This window comes from Amblyomma maculatum, chromosome 11 (genome assembly GCF_055883805.1).
Source record: "Amblyomma maculatum isolate TAMU_Amacu chromosome 11, ASM5588380v1, whole genome shotgun sequence".
Taxonomy (NCBI): domain Eukaryota; kingdom Metazoa; phylum Arthropoda; class Arachnida; order Ixodida; family Ixodidae; genus Amblyomma; species Amblyomma maculatum.
Window position 1 is genome coordinate 42,518,850 of NC_139354.1, and position 17,414 is coordinate 42,536,263.

The following is a 17,414-nucleotide window of genomic DNA, read 5'->3' on the forward strand; positions in this document are numbered from 1 at the left end:
GCACACAACTTACTTCTTGCAGGGCCGCCAACGGCGGAAGTTGCCAAGATTCTCGGATTCGTCAGACAATGATCCGTCCATCCTTGCGAAATGGCGCCGAGAGCTGGAAATGCAAACCGTGCTGCGTGTGAACATTAACCGCTACGTTAACTACTGTCCTCAGGTTTGTTGCCTTGGTCGCTGTATACTTTGATACAATTGTTGCGGGTCAAACGAAACTCTGAAAGTATTAATTTTTTTTCTATTCAGGGTACAGAACCAAGGCAAAGACAAACAGAAAAGTACTAATACAAACAGAAACAAATACATAAACAAGTCAAATACTTGTAGGCAAAAGAAAAAATAATAAAGAGAAATCACAAAAGCAATAAAATTCTGCCATTTCTGTGAAAACGAAGATTTTAGTGGATATTGTAAGAAAACAATTTTTACGAGCAAAAAAGCATTACTAGTGTTGCTAGAAAAGTTGTGATGTCAAGTATATGGCTGCATAATTGTAGAAATTAGTCAGTAACGTTATATATATTTTCTAACATTGCTGCCCATTCCTAACGTTGAAGCATCTTACAAAGGTTTTTCCACATTTAGGTCACCTTATTTCACAGAGAGCTGACATGCATATTTTAGCATGCTTCCGCAAAACTACAGTATTAAGCTCTTCCTGCATACCTGCATCCACTGAACAAATATAAACCAATTTTGACGAACAGTTTCATTTTAAGGTATCCGTTACTGTTGGATGTAAATGAAATCCGAGGAGGAACATTAAAAACGAAAACAAAAAGTAATAATTAGGAAAATAACTCCAAACGTGCGAAATTATAACTTTCTGCAACTGCTCATCGAACCCCTGAAAGTCTAATTAACCAGGAACGTCAAGACTTCTCAGTAAGATATGCGCATCCAAGTGCGTCCGCTAGGAATCGTCCTGCTGGCTTTGTATTTCTCCTATACGCAGCCCAGCGAATACGAGCACACGAGTTAAATTCCCGACAAGACAGGCAAAAAAAAAAAAAAAAAAAAATAGAACTCGGTCGTTTCGCCTCGCAAAGACCGCATTTTTTTGTAGCACTGCACAACAGCTGCGGCAGAGCCGGTTCTGTCGTCACGACGTGCGACTGTGCAATACAAGTACTGTGGAAAGAGCAGTTGTTGCAAGAGCAGCTGTCAAGTTACGAAATAGACTCGGCAATCAGTTATTCGTACTGGAAGGCATCGACAATTTCATCGAATTATGAAGGTTAAGGGGAGAATTTATTTATTTATTTTATTTACTTGATGGTGACGAGACGAATGCCCGCATTCGATTAAAGAGGAAATTCGAATTAGTTGAGTCAAAATAAATGACACATCACTGCACTGCAAGAATGCTCGTGGTCTACACAAAACACAGCCTGCTGTCTTTCTTTTTCGATTGACACGTGTTGCTATCGCCACAGTAGAAGAAGAAAAAAAAAAAACGATGCTTCATAGTTCGACGCAATATTGATTCCTCGTGCTTCTCTTGTCATCCGCTTACCCAATCTCGGTCGCCGGTGCGCACGGTCTAGGCGTTCCAGAACGGCGTACGACAACGAAGCCCTACAACAATACCGCGGTGTTCCGCTCAACGCCGCATACAAAAGCACAGCACGGCGTGAGAACCTCGATCCCAGTCGCCGCCAAAACATGTCTCCGTGTCCTCCGAACACAGTCGCGCCGCTCCCCAAACAACGACGCGGCGGACGCTTCGATCACATCCGCTCCCGATAAAGTAACGTGAGAAGCTATAGGAAGGTTATCGGAGATCCTGCTTATACGTACACGCTCGATGCATACGCTGCGCGCACACGGTGCGCGGGTGACGTATCTTCTCATACCTTCGCGGTTCGCCTTGCGATCAAGTGCGACAGTTTATTTAAGGCCAGGTACGTAACGTCTCGGAATGCGGTACTACACGCACACGCTGGAGCTCCACTGTGCAACAAAAATGGCGTGTTCGATCAACTCGCAATTACTGAACGTCACAAAACAGTGAGGGAAACAAAGTTGGTTGCAATAAAGCAAGGAGCGCGAACCAAACTCAAGCTTAGTGAAAACGTTGTTAAAGGGCAAACTTTACTTGAAGAAGATGGGTAGTACGCGGTGATTGGTGATTTACCACATACTGTGACCAAAGCAGTTAGCGGGTTATGACGGACACCGAAGCGAGCAGTGATGAACTGATTTCGATAGCCAGGGTTTGTGACGCGCATTGACATCGCATTGTATACACGTGTGCGCCTTTATGCGTTTCGGCTTACGCGAAGTTCAGGTAAAGCGGCGCCGTGATTCGTTATACCTGCGAAAAAAAAAAAATGCCGTGAATATTGAGACCCTGCTTTATCGTCATGGTCTGCTACTTCCTATAGGTGCAAATCAGTCCCTTGAAATAATCAGCGCTCGTGTTTTTCTCCCTTCCTATGCTATCTTGGTTCATCTCCGCATGCTTTACTTATTTTTTTCCCTTTGTTGGGGGCTCCCTGGTTCCGGTAAAAACGTCCCCGGAAAAAACATCCCAGAAAAAAGAGTCCTTATTTGCGATATAGCAAAAAATGTCCCCAAAAAGGGGCTGATATAGGCTTGCTCTGTAACACGTAGGCTGCGTCTTCGCCTACACGTGGAAGCCTCCCTACATGAACTGGCACTTTCCAGCATGCAGCATCGAAGGCAGCTGAATTTTCAGGCTGTATCAAGGTGGCTGGCTGCGTAGGTCGCTCCAGCAGGCTTTTGATGCGCCGTGCGCACACAACTTTTTCCCTCAAGGTAGATATACTACGTACATACGACGACGCTTTCGCGGCCTGTCGGCAACCGTAGCCACAGAAAACGCTAGATCGTGCACTCGTCGCCTCTGTTACTGAGGCAGCGTCCGCCCTGCGAAACTGCTGCTAGCGTATTTTTTCCTCCTTGCATACTTTCTCTTCGACGAAAACGCAGCTGTTTCTACGGCTTGCGATGCATTCTCCAGCAGAACAGGTATAACGTGAAGCCTGGCTCTTATCGATGTTGAATATACGAATTAACGTTTCGACGCAGGCAAATCTTCAAAGGGCATGCCGCTTTGCTGCCTTTGTAACATAAATAAGGGAGTCAGTTATGAAATCTCGTAATTATACGTGACTAAATGTAGCACCGAAATAAAGAAGGCGCCCACGAGGCAGACCGGACGCATACCTGGCCCGTTTGCTTCGTGCTTGTTTAGGCAGGCTTTTGTGGCGCTGAAGAAATTGCCACTTACAAGCTTAAAGTACTAGCATTCTGAAGCACGAAGTCCATGGCGCTCACGTGTTCTGTAGTTATTATCCAAGAGGGGGCTGGTCACGTAAGAACAAATGTGATATTGTTAAAGCTTAGCAAGACTGCAGTCTGCCCACTTTCGCACCCTCACTTGTTCTGCAGTGTTCACAATCGCTATATTCAGCCCAAGGTAATGGCTCAACAGCGCATGCCATTGAAAAACGATTTTGAGACTGGTAGGGATGGCTATGCTGCAATTAGGCCTCTAACGTAGAAACATCGACGAATCTGCACACATGCAATCATGATATCCATAAGGTAATTGATATCGCCAGTTATGTTCTACCTTAAAGAGTAATAAATACGTTGCAGAAGTGTACCTGCACTTGCAAGCAGAACTAGTCTCTCGATATCGGTGAAAATAATGTCTGTGTTTTGCACGTACTAATTTTTTTATTTAGCGCAAAAAAAAGAGAGAGAGAAAACAGTGCATCGACATTTATGGGGAAAATGCGCATTATAGGGTTGTTATTGGTCGGTGTCGGAAGTTAGTGCTCTTTAATTTACGTCATGCTAGCTTTCGGAGAGCAGGCTTTCTTCATCTCTACATACAACAGCCGTTTGAATGGTGTTTACCCTAACCTGCTCTACACCGCGCATTACGCTAGCCTCTCGCCTGTTGAGTCACCGCCGGACGCCACAGGGGCGCGTGCATTAAACCTAGTCACTGGACATCGCGTATAATGGCGCATTTTTATACCCTCCCCAAAAGAACACACCTGCATGAGCACACCCCATTGTCCACGATAAACACCCGGTGTCCGGCACTTATCGATCACAAAGCAGGAATCGATTTACAGCAGGCGCCTACGGGGAGGGTGCAGGGCAGAATGGCGAGAGAGTGGAAAGGGAAGGGAAGTTGCACGGTTGAGAAGTTCCAGACTCGCCACAGCCTACCACAACAGCATATACCAGACGCCCTACCGAACGCGGTTATGCCTGGCCCCGGCGAAAAAGAAAAACAAACAAACAAAACAGAAGAGAAGTTAGGGAAATCAAAAAACACGGAAATATAAAAAGCAGCTATAGGAAGCAGCAGACACGTAACGCGAGAAACGTGGGCTCTCTTGGTGAGACTCTACCGGCTCGCTGCCCCCCCCCCCCCCCCCCCCTCGAACCAGACCAAGCCACCGGCAGTATCTTGCAGCGGATGCAAATATTGAGCGTCGTGACTCCTGCTCGGCCTAAGATTACCTTAACCGCCAAAAAAAGAAAAAAAAAACAGCAACTGACCGATGTGCACAGTGTGTAGGTACAGTTGTGAGAACAGCGAAAGGGAACACTGTGGGTATGCAGACGGCGCATGCTCTGCCCAGGTATAATTACAAAGCATAATTACAGCTCTGCTTTCTTTTCGAGTAGAATAATGTCAGACGTATGATCTACATTTTCAAGCTCGGTGTACGTATGAAAGGAAATGTGGTCGTTGAGTAAGGTATACGCGCTCACGACATTGAAACCGACGTGTGCCGCTTGATACGCATACTATAGAAGCTCATGTTCACTTGAAGAGAACGATAAAAGTGACGCGCTTAAGTCGTAATGCACTGAACGCTAACGTTGTCCAAAAGAGAAATTAACTCCCAATTTATTTTACAGACAGTCATAATGCCACTGAATGCTAGCGTTGTCCGAAAGAGAAATTAATTCCCAATTTATTTTAGACAGATCCATCTACTCAATTTTGTTAGTGGAACAAATAGACACGTTAACTAAGTTGGTGATCAAAAAAGAGAGAAATTGCGGAGAGAATTCATTCGTGCCGGTAGTTACCATCAATAATTGTTACTCAATTACCTTCAAGGGTGCTCTAGAATTCCGTAAGTCTCAAATTTACGCTGTGTGCCCGAATTCGGTAGGACGGGAGTCGAAAGTGAAGTGATCCCGAACACAAATTCTGAGTTCTCTATACGAATAAAACAAAATACGCACGAAAAGATAGGTTAGGTCTGTTAACAGGAAAAGGGGCTGCAAAATATTATAGTCGTTCGTAATGAAATGTTTAACCCCTCTGAGCGGAGTTATGTGGTTAAATATGTCAAGTGACCTAGCAAGTTACAATAAAATATAACGTCCTCATTAGCAGACGGAGGCTATTCACTTTCGTGACCACAATGTTTTGCGCTTAGATCCTGCGTTTTTAATTACTGAAAGTATACCTGCGTTTTTGTGTGGATGGTGCAAACAACTAATAAATTCAGAAGGCCTCCTACATACCAAATAATGCACAACAAAGCGCACTCAGGTGCTTGAATATATGTCAAGCTAAGATTATCAAAATACCTCTAATGAATACTTTGAGAAAGTACCGTCAATCCTCCCCAAAAGCAAAAAATTTCACTTCTGAGGTCGGGCAGCAAAGCAGCACGAATGAAATTTTCCTGACGTGGAGTAGCATTCGTAATTTTTCTAATTAGCTTGAAGAAAATGGCTGTCTGGTTGCTAGCTAACTTTAAATACAGACTTGAACCGGCTTGTGTTGACTATAAATAAGCGAATTATACATGTGTTTGAAAAAGATCAATACCGACAAAACTGAGGAAATCAATCAGAGCTTTCTACTCAGTTCACAAACTGTTATTTTGTGATTAATTTAACTTACAGCTGCGGACAGAAGTTTAGAGAACGCGACTTCGACAAAGAAATTTATTTCTCTTTCTTCTTTGTAGTGCTTGTGCATTAAGATAGATGTCACTGTGCAACGCTTATAACTCGCACACTAAGAACTATGATAAATGTGTCTATGTCAAGCTTTGTGCAGGTGAAGGCGATGAATGTAAATGTGCCACTAATATTGCGTTCAATAAACTTTTTTACAGTGTTGATGTAGCCTAAGCCCTGTGTTTACGACGCAGAAATAATGCCACAACTGTTCGACATATCTCCCAATATGTTCGATATTACTTTCGAAAGGATAAGTAATAAAAAATGTAAACAACGCGTGCAATAAAGGTTACTTAATTTTCGTCCATTAAGACGCCGTACAGTGAGATCCTTTCGATACGGGGCACTGTCCCAGAATGAAGTGACCCAGTGTACGGTCAATCGCTTCGACAACGACAACCCCGGCGTTCGAGTGTCCTGGATAATGCATGTAACGCTAATGAGATGTCTATCCCGACATCATTTTTTATGGTTAGCTTTTTTATATATCTGGGCTCTGTTATTTTACTGGCCATTCAATCATGCATGACAGAACTCCTTCAACCGAATACTACAACCTTGCTATACGCAAGCCCTTCAGGTTCCGCGTGCTCTGGGGACTAGCAATCGCCCGTGTTGTTTCAGTGACACAAACTACTTTCATGACAGACAGGCTATAACACTGTTAAAATGCCGCGTCAATCACTGAACCTGGTGAATGCCTTTTTGTGTTTCTAGTTTTACAACCAGCTGTGTAGCAAGTGTTGAACGTCCGCCAGTGACATGCACCGAAATAAAAGTCGGAATAAGGTCAATGACAGTTCGGTCTCTTCCGTACCCGCGGCTGACGTCAGCGCTGCTCCCGTCAAACCCCATAATGGCGGTGAAGGTATCTTTACAGAACTGTCTCCGCAGAACAGATAGAGCGAAAATGACCTTGTGGCGACAATTTGGTTTGACACCGAAAATGAAATCATGTTATATGATCTTAACTTACCACTCCTAACTGAAATTTTGAGCTAAACGGGAGAAATCAGCCGGCTTAAGATGCCTTCATATCAATTCCTGACTTCAATAAATCTGAAAGTGTTTATAACGGGAAATTGAACAAAACCACAACGAGCCGCTCATAAGCAACCTCTTAACACAATTAAATGACCAAAATTGTTTACATGTAAGGGCAATAATTTATTCTGGCATCGGAGGTCGGAACTAGCTTGGTGTGAAAAATCATGTGGTGATCGAACGTTTATAGCGTATCGAACAAGTGCTGACATTAGGCCTTAGGGAGGCGGTTACTAACGACGTCAGGGAAAGGCTTTATACTCCGATATATTCCGCGCAGGTTGCAGCTCCACGCGTGCGTCGCTTGCTGTCTTGTAACAAAAACAAAACAGAAACGGTAAGCGCGCAGCTGCGCCGGGGGAAAGCGTCTGCTACAGAGCGGCGCGCCAGCAGACGGTGGCTCGAGCAATCAGCCCACCACAAAAAGAACAAGCCTCGACACGAAATAAACAAGAAAGAAAGTGAAAAGAAAAAGGAAGCGCCGACGCGCGCACACCTCACTCACCCGTCAAACGTTCGATCAAAATCCTAGCGTGGCGGCGACGCTGGTGTGCTGCGGAAATCCACGCAAATGAAGCAAAGGCGATGGGCTTCCGACGTTCCTCCGATTCATCGTGGTCGTTTTCCCCTTGCGATTTGCAGAAACAAAAATCCACCGGCCGTAGTCACCTGACGAAGACGTTGGGGCTTCGCTAAGGTTGTGTGTGTACAGGTATCACCGTCACAAGAACCACTTAACCAGCGAAAAAAAAAAAAAAAGAAACAATAATAAACGCGCGTAGTTGCTCACACACGCCCACCACAAATCTGGCACGCCGGAATGGAGAAATGAAGCTTGAATAAAGGCGGCGTGCGGGAAATACAACACTCTGCGTGGAGGAGAAGAGAACACCAGATGAAGAGGGCTTTGTCGCCAGGAGAAACAAACCGTTGCGCTGTTGGCACTCTGGCAACAGCAAAACAAAAATCCACTGCGCGCGCCAAGTAAAAAAGCAGCCGACGACGCAGACGGTGCCGAATGAGCGAAGCACACACGCGCCCTTTACGTCTCCAGCGGTCGCAGCCGCCGCCGCTGCCGCAGGAGCAGACGAAACGAAACAGCGCTTCGACTCTTCGCGGTACAGGAACGCGCAGCCGCTATGCGCATGCGCGAGCGCAACGACGCGCCGCGTAGTGGCGGAAACGCCAAACTGCGCCGGCAGGCAGCGGCAGCGCCGCACCGCTGCTGGTGGCGGGGGCCGGCAATCGATTTTTCACGCCCCGCCGCATGCCCCGCTGCTTCGCCGCCGCGACACACGCACTACCATACACGCACGCAATGGGAGAGACCGGCCTAGCGAAACACACCCGTTGAACGTTCGGCGGGAGTTCGCTGCTTGGGGTGAAAGCGAAATTTGGCGCGGCGGTCGCTTTTGTGCCCGCTTCGGAAGGCCGTGAATTCCAGCTCCGCGCGCTGTATTATGATTGCTATCGTAGGCGTTTTGTTGCTTGGTTATAGGCGTCTCATATTTTCTATTTTATTGCATTGAACGTTGTGCTATGCTCACACGCCATTCAGTGCACTGCATATGCGATGCTTTCGGCGATGTAGAACTTGGGCGCGATCCGGTCTTTACGACGTTCTTATTCCCCCTAGTTGCGCCAGAGTTGCCCTTAACGAGCGAGCCAGGGGCAGTAATGGATGTGCAATAATTCTGCTCAGCCGATTCTCTTGGGGTAAAGGGAGGAGGAGATGTTATTTATTGGGCAGTAATATTTCCGGCACGTGACACGAAGAGAAACGTGCCGCTGCGCCTACCTATCGCTGTCGAAAGGGAAAGAAAAGGCTGCTTGAATGGCAGGAAAAGTTAGATGTAGGCCGCTGGAACGTACGTGACTTATAGAGAGCTGACCATTGCGGTTTCGTGCGCAGCTTGGTGTACTCTGATTAAGGATGCACCATTTAGGCACAATTTAGGCAAAACCATTTTGCACCATTCAGGCAAAATATGAAGCCAGCTAACTTTTGTAGGCGTGTAGTTGTAGTCAGCTTCGAAACTTGTAGCGTCGAGTTCTATGAAGCTATATACAGTTTTGGCGTCTTCAGGCCTAATGATAAGATTTTCTACCGGGATGCAGAACAAAAGCTCTAAATCTCGTCAGAGAGATCAAAACCTTCATAGTCACCTTTCAATACCTTTGAGTTCTTAGATGCACGTAAATCCTGGATAGTATTGCATAACCAAAACATGTAAACCAACGATATTTGATCAAAACTGCACATTACTGGCAGTCATGCGTGTATGGAATAAAATAATTGCGAAACCAGTTACTTAGTCCACAGATTTAGGCGGCGACTGTAAGTACAACTCCTAGACATGCGGCAGAACAACACGACAGTGAAAGCGGCCTTTCGACGAGACACCAATGTTACCGTGCAAAGTCAGAGATGCTAAGTTCTCCTTGGACACGTTTTAGCCCCGCTTTAGGTATCATTCAAGTGTCCGGCAATACCAGCATTTTTTTTTGTTTGTTGTTTTTATTCGTATATTTGACATATCTCGGCAATAGATGAGTACGTGGCACGGGAAATAAATAGCAAGTGTTAATTAGCTACCGCTGCACTTTTCTTTATGGACGCTTGTTATAGCGCTTGAATAATGCTTCCCGATTATTACCTCGAGCTTTTTTCTCAGTACTGGCATTCCTGTCAAAGAGCACAATGATAGGTTTATAATCAGCGTGCATTTTTTTAAAGCATCATGTCCCTTTATTTTAAAATTAGTTTTAAACATGTGTTTAAACCATTACATCTGTAACATTTGCTATAATGTGTTTTTTTTTTTCTGGCTGATTTATTAGATCTTTGTAAGACTAATTTTCAACCTAACATATTTTCTTTTGCTCACCATAATTGAGGTGGGAATGAAAATAGCATCTTCAATATACTAATTCTCGCTTAAGCTCATTCCAACGGCAGGTAGTGTTGCCCTATATCCGCATGCCAAGCCTCAACTACTGCTGCGCCCTGACACTATCTTATCGGTCCTCGCGGGTAGCTGGAAGAGAACGATAGGGAAAGGAGAGAAGAAGCGGCCATGGCCGTGCACGTAGACAGGTCAGTCGCTTTTTTTTTCTTTTTTTTTTACGCATGTCCAACAAATACAAAAGAGGAGTTGCGCACGTCAAATGCCACTCTACAAACAGCCTCCTATGCAACTGGCTTGGCGGTGACATTCCCAGAGTGGTATTTTTCCGTGTGACGACATACTCTGACCGGCGCCTCTGAAAAGGTAGCACGTCATACCTAGACATGTAAGAAAGCTTCTTCGAAGGTCGTCGTGTCCTTGTATATATACATTTATCTATTTTATTTCTCAGATAATACGAACGACCTTATCAAAAATCATAACTGGAAGAAAGATTCATTTTTATAGACATAAAAATAGAACCGTACTGAAAGTAAAAACAAAGCAGATGCACAGATGAAACAAATGTGATAACGTTTGCACGTCAATTAGCAATAATCAGTGGTTTCTTATCCAGATACAGGCAACGGCTTCAGAGTCACTGCCCCTTTGCGACTTCCGCTCTTTCTAACAGGCCTTGGGAGGTAAACGCACCGAAAAAGATTTAACGGAGGTGTGCAATAAAAAGTATTTTTTTTTGTCATAGAAATAATTAGATTGCATCATGTAGATGCACTTGAAGCAATGGCGGGTTTTAAATACTGCATTGCGATGATGCAGGCCGTTTCTATTTCATCCAATACATATTAATTATTAATGCAGCATGATGTGACCCAATTCACTTAGCACAAATTAATTCCACCGAATACGGTTTTTAATTCTAAGATAATCTATTAACAAATATGTTCCTAAATATCTTGTTATTGCACACTTTAATAAAAAAAGAAGTATTAAATGGAGCATCTCAGTAGGTTAGGTTTTATTAAAGCATAAGCTGTCTGAAGTGCAGTTTACTTGCGTATTTATTATTCGGCAAATTTTACAATATGCCGCGAAAAGCTGAATTTCATGGAATTGCCTCTGTTAATGAGTAAGATTTCTGCGCAGTATATATAGATGTCTTTTGACACCGAATAAAAAGAAAAGTATGCTGTTGTCGGATGAGGTGACAAGCCATGAACGACTACTTGATATCCGACATTTGTCATAAAATATTTTACTACAAGCACTAAAAGCGCGCTCACTTCTCAAAATGACTTTCATTTCAAGGAGAAAAAAAAAAACAAGCAAGTAAATGCGAGCATTGCCCCTATAAACAGGAGCAGGCAGATGTCGTAATCCGAGCCATGGTTGTCGACACGTCCTGTTGGTCCAATCGAGGCAATCTGTTGATGCGTCGCCCGTACTATATAAAGACATGGTAATTAGCGATTAGATTACTTCGCCGAAGCCGCTCGCTATTCCTGGCAACGCCCTATGTACTTTCATTGGCTAATCGTACGTGAAGTTGTGTTGAAACTATCGTTCGCAAGAGAACCACAGGGAACGCCCTCAACACAAGGTCGCACCACCAGGACACTGCACCCTAACCACTCCGCTCTCCCTTTCTCGTTTCTCAACTCGAAAGGCGCTTTAAAGCCAACAGGAATTTGTAATAAGGGTGTAATTACTCCCTGACGTCCACCTACGCGCAGCCGTACAGATAAAAAGGAAAGCTATACAGCTTTCACAGAAAGTTTACAGTTATAGGAAAATTTGCCCTGGTACGGGTTTTGAACCAGGGACCATCTCCGGTCCGGAGCAGTCGCTACATTAACTGAGCTAACCAGGACGACCAGCAGACCACATGATGAGGCGACAGCGATTTTTTGGAATAAATAGAAATGGGAATAGTGTGGGACTGACGATTATAGAAAAGATAGATATAGTGGCCTCTGTTCCCGGGTTCGAACCCCAAAAATGAGTAATTCGTATTCAAGTATGAAGTTACTGAGAACGCTGAGCAGCTTTCTTTTACAGCCGTATACACTTGGATGAATGATAATGAGAATTACTGTTGTATTACAAATCTTCTGCATATCAGGGATTCCTCTAAACGTTGGTTGAAAGCTAAAAACAAATAAAACTAAAAACGTAAAAATAAATAGTGAAGGAAAATAAAACGTAAAAATAAAGTTGGTTGTTACTATTATCTCACTGCAGGCTGTTATTTAATTTAAAACAACGATGTCATTCAACAATAAAATAACAAAAAAAATTCATTGATTCGATGACAGTTAAACAACGAAGCGCTGAAAGTGACAAATTAAAGATCTGAATGCCCAGCACTTCGTTTCTACTTAGTCCAATGTTGCTAAATATACAAAGAAGTTATGCGCAAATGCCATTTTCAAAAGTTCGTTATACGCACAATTTTTCGCGTATTTCAAGATTCCATCGCGAGATCAAAATATCCGTAGAACCACACCCGGGGCCCTTGTAGTTCTTGCTATTTAAAAAAAAAAAGAAAAAAAAAAGACTCCTACCATTGTTTTTTTAAGGCAGTTTTAACTGCTCGGAGCGAACAGAGAACAAGCACCCTAAGCCCTATTTTGATACACATTGGAAGGTTAGGTAATTTCCAATAATATCGCCACCGTATAGTCTTAGAGTATTTCATAGTTGCCTCAAAATTAGGTAATGTCGAAAGCGGCTTGTGCATAAATCTAGTTGCGGTAACTACCAATGCTGTATAATTAAAAAGAGAAAATCAGTCAAAAGTACGTTAGGTCTGTAAGTAATAAAGCGGCTTTGACTTTGTCGAAACAGGCGCAATAACCTAATAGCAAAACTGAAGTTCATTTTATGACTTAGTGATGTAACCACACGCGTCCGCTGTCATTGTTAGCTTTTGCAGATACTGACGTTGCGTCAGACCCTATGTGCATTATCTGGTATCTCGAACTCCGGCAGATTAGCTTTTCTAAATATGTTGGGAAATGTGATGGCTTGCGAAGATATGAGGACTTGACATTTTTGTTTTTGCCAGTTGCAAAGAAAAAATAACCCCAGTTGCGCAGCCTGCATGCATTGCACTTAAAACACAGACCGTTACAGGCTTAATTCATCATCCGATTGTTTCCAAAGGCCCCCGCTATACTGAGCGAGTGCGCCACTTGCAAATTTCAAGCCGCTGGCGAAAGCAATCGCTTTCGCAAGAGTACGCAGAAACTCGTGATGGTTTGCCAGGCTAACCAATTACAGCAACCTTAGCATTTTCTTGGTGCGTATTCAATCAAAAGTTTCTTTCTAACAAACAACATCAAAATGAATGCGAGGAACAAGCAAAGGCGCATGAATGAGTGAGAGGTAGGGAATGGTGGGGAGAGGAGGAGAAAGAGAGAGGGGGGGGGGGGGGGGAGGTGGTAGGGCGACGTCAGAGCTTTTTCTGTGGCGCTGGTGAATTCGATGGTGGCTCAAAGGGGAGCCCACGAAATCAATCGTCAGACGCCTCGAGGCATCCCGGGCCCTGATGTTTCCTTCATCGACGACCATCGACCATCAGGAGAAATCGATCCTCTTTGCCGCACCCGCCCGGATTGGGTTGTGTTCCGCGGCGAAGCCCTTAAGACGTGAAAATAACCAAGAGGCAGTGGTTCCTCCACGTCAAAATAGCGCGCCCACGGAATGGTCGGGCGTTACACCTTCGATTATTCGCTGAAGCCCTTCGTGAAGAGTGCCTAAGGCGTAAAGATGGCGAATTCTCCCCGCAGATTTTCGATGAGCGGACAGGCCGCTTGAGGCGTTGCCATCGCTAACACACTCGTCGAAGAAGATTAGGGTATGGCTTGCTCCTTCCCAATCACGGGCCAATTATTCTAAAAGTACTAGAAAATGATGAGAACACATATTGGATTCGCATCTAATAATTTTCAACGTGCTTGTTTTGATTCATTTGAATATTCAAATAGCATATTTTTCTTGATAAAATTTCAAATATTACTGCACCCATTACTGAACCGGCATGCACAGGGCATGCAACGACTGGATGAGATAATGGATACTCTCTTTTGTATAAGAAGAGAAATAAATGATTTGATTCGATTTGATAACGAAGGTCCTTTAGACTAAGAGACATAAGGGATTCGAAGAAATGTAGCGGAATCGAGAGAAAGTTCTGTGGGAACAATAATATTAAGAATTTGGAGAGGAATTTTGGGGTTTCAGATGGCACAGGATATGGATAATTGAAGATAAGCTGAAAATGCTTTTGGCCTACACTGGACGCTGTTAGACCGACGATGCTTATGATAATATGTGCGCATGTATACTTAGTAAAATACTGTTAAGAACTCGCAACAAATTCCACGCCATAAAGTGAACAAGACGCGAAAACTTCGGACTGTTTAGCAACGTTTCGAGAGCAGTACTTGCCCTTACAATTAGGCCCAGGCGGATACAAAGCCTAAAGCTGAACTCGCCCAACAAAGTATCTTGGTAAAGCTGAAGCGCTGATGAGCAGACTAAGCATTCCCTTCTTTCATACTTCAGCCTGTGATGTCAACATATCCATCTTCTCTGCTCTCTTTCTAAGGGGAATATCTAAACCATGGACTGTCTCGTTTTAGGATGCTCCGAGAAGTTGGTACAGTATTCGCTATTCTAACATACCCATGATCCACTTCTCATAAAAAAAAAACAGGAGTCGAGCCCTGTGAACTTGAATTTCCTCAAACCGCGCCATCAAAGCGCTAAAATGCGGTAAGCGTTTTGTAACTGGCTAATGTGTGCACACATTTTATATTCAAAAAGGTTTTCAGGATCTTTGTCGATTCGAAATCTTTAAAAGTTCGCCCACCTAAACTTAGTTGTACAGGTAGTTTATAGGTTAACAGGATTTCACGCTCGAATTTAGTGCCCAGACATAAATATTTATCCGCAAAAGTTTTCCAATATATGGCGCGATGGCCATGCATTTGAAGATTATACGAATAGGCACGTGTGATAGAGAATCCATCACAGCTAATGCCCATCCTAACACATACTAATTACATTGTGTGAAAAAGCATACCGATTGTTACCACCTTTTGGGAGGAATTGGCGGTTCGTCGAAGATACGAGGATAGCAACGGAAATAAAAGCATTGTAGCGTTTCAAGCTGACATTTTGAGAGAACCATTTGTGTGCTGTTTTAACTGTGGACATTATCTTTTGCACCTCACCTATTTGGAGCTCCTTTGTGTTGGAGTCGCAAAAAGAACACCTTTAAACATGCGCTGCAGGAGCAACGATGCGCATGATTCGAGCATCAGGTCTGCTCAACTTTCATTAAACTGCAGCTGTATACTCTGTTTAACTGCACTCAGTAATTGGTTTGGTTTGCGGGGTTTAACGTCCCAAAGCGACTCAGGCTATGAGAGACGCTGTATTGAAGGCACTCCGGAAATTTCGACCACCTGGGGTTCTTTAACGTGCACTGACATCGCACAGCACACGGGCGCCTTGCTTTTTGCCTCCATCGAAAAGCGGCCGCCGAGGTCGGGATTCGATCCCGCGTCCTTGGAAATGCACTCAGTAATTCATTACGTGATGCACTCACTGATTTTTTTTTCTTTTCATTTCCGATTACATTTGTTCACTGCGTGTGCGAAAAGAAGGGACAAGTTGCATATTTCAGACGCATAAACTCGATTGTCCCAGATGGTGTTTTCAGAGGAGCAGGAGGCGAAACCCTATTGAGCAAAAAGGAGTTGCTTAAGGCAATGGGAACAGAGCAAACACAAGTGCTCTCCTGATAGCCCCGCCTCCCACAGGCCTTGATTGTCGTTGAAGCACGGCCACCGAATGTAGCTATACGTTGCAGCAATGAAAAGCTTATTACCATTTGCGATTAAGCTGACTGGATTGTCCGAGATTAGTTCAACATGCGCTCCAAATTTGTGCGCCCTAAGGATTTGTGCCGGCAAGCTCGCCCTGTTAATCGAGCTCGCTTTTTGTCCGCAGGCCTACAAAAAAAAAAAAAAAAAGAAAGAAAAGGAACAGAAGAAAAATATATTCGTGGTAGCTGTAGAAGGAAAGAGTCCCCCCTTCCCGATCGTTTTCTGTACTAAAAAGGGGTATAGGTGGCAAATTCTGGTCCGGTAACCTCGCGGAATGCACCAATTTCGCAGCGTTTTCTTTTTAGCTTTTGCTTTTCAACTGTTGCGCTGTTTAGGTTTCCACGTACAAGCGCGATCGCATCTCTCACTTAAGACACACACACAACATACGCGCACACAAACACACACGCACGCACGCACGCACACACGCACACACGCACACACGCACGCATGCACACGCAACCAACGCAGGCGCGTTTACGGCAATCGTTACGGTCACCGCTCATCAGGGTTGGGCGATGGCGGGAGAGTCATCCTCTCGGAAAACGCTCGACATGGCGCCTCGCGCCTCGAAATGCACACACACTTTACACACATGGCAGATTCGAGCGTATATAGTGCGGCAAGTGCAATATAACTCAGTCCTACCGTGCGTTCTCTAATGGACACCAACCACGAGATGGCGCGGTCCGGTATGCATCCGCGATGAAGTGTGCTCCGGGTCTGCTGATACACAGCCGTATTAGATTTGATGCGTCTAGTACCGTGCAGCTTTGCGAAGGCTATGAGCGAAGCTGAACGGGTCATTACAGGCTTAAGTCGCGTGTGTAAAACTTTACTCATGCGCTATTATTCGTGTGCTGCATGCATGTACACAACCCACCTTAAGTGGCCTCCTACGTTAATATAACGCCCTTTCTCTCTACCTCTTCAGCGAAGAATGTGTACATGGTGATATGCGAGAAGATCTTTGTGCAAAGTTGTGTCTATGTTCATGTATACATATGTGTATATATGTATGTCTGTATCATATACGCTAACGCTAAATTTTAAAAAATTAATTGAATGACATTTCTAATCCCCGCAAGTTGTGTCTATGTATACATGTGTATATATGTATGTCTGTATCACATACGCTAACGCTAAATAAAAAAAAAGTACTTGAATTACATTTCTAATCACCGCTCTCAAAAACTAATCGCACAACATTCAATTACTTACGAAAGTAATGTAACTACCTTTATTTACTTTTTTATTTTACGCGTACAAAACACTCCGCTGCTCACAGCTCTGTTCAAGACTTCCGGACATCATAATTTAGTGCACTGCAGAAGCAGCTTCATAGGAGAGGCTGAAAATTTTGTGCCGTTCGAAAAAGGGTGTTCCAAGCCAGGCTGTGTAGTCATATTCTCTGCGAACTTCAGTGCAAAGCAGCTTAGAATGTCGTGAAAACATTTTGTAGCCTTGGGCGCAATTGAAAAATTGTAAAATCACCTGACTGGGTGCATGTTCGTGATTGCAGGCCGTCTTTGTGTACCATTGTGAGCTCGCATATCTTCGCGTCAGTAGCCGCATGATTTGG

General features: G+C 44.1%; 1 protein-coding gene across 3 annotated transcripts in view; it reads right to left on the reverse strand.

Moving 5' to 3' along the window:
* Positions 1 to 8,132, reverse strand: part of Prosap (SH3 and multiple ankyrin repeat domains prosap) — a 179,984-nt gene extending 171,852 nt beyond the window's left edge. Inside the window, exons 1-2 of one of the 3 annotated variants that reach the window (XM_084583538.1) lie at positions 7,532 to 8,132; positions 14 to 103 (exon numbers count right to left, since the gene is read on the reverse strand). In XM_084583538.1, coding sequence (XP_084439664.1) covers positions 14 to 81 — 68 coding nt within the window. In that variant the 5' untranslated portion in view covers positions 82 to 103; positions 7,532 to 8,132. The remainder of the gene's footprint in view (positions 1 to 13; positions 104 to 7,531) is intronic. The other 2 variants (XM_084583536.1, XM_084583537.1) reach the window with 2 other exon arrangements.
* Between the last annotated feature and the right edge of the window lie 9,282 nt (positions 8,133 to 17,414).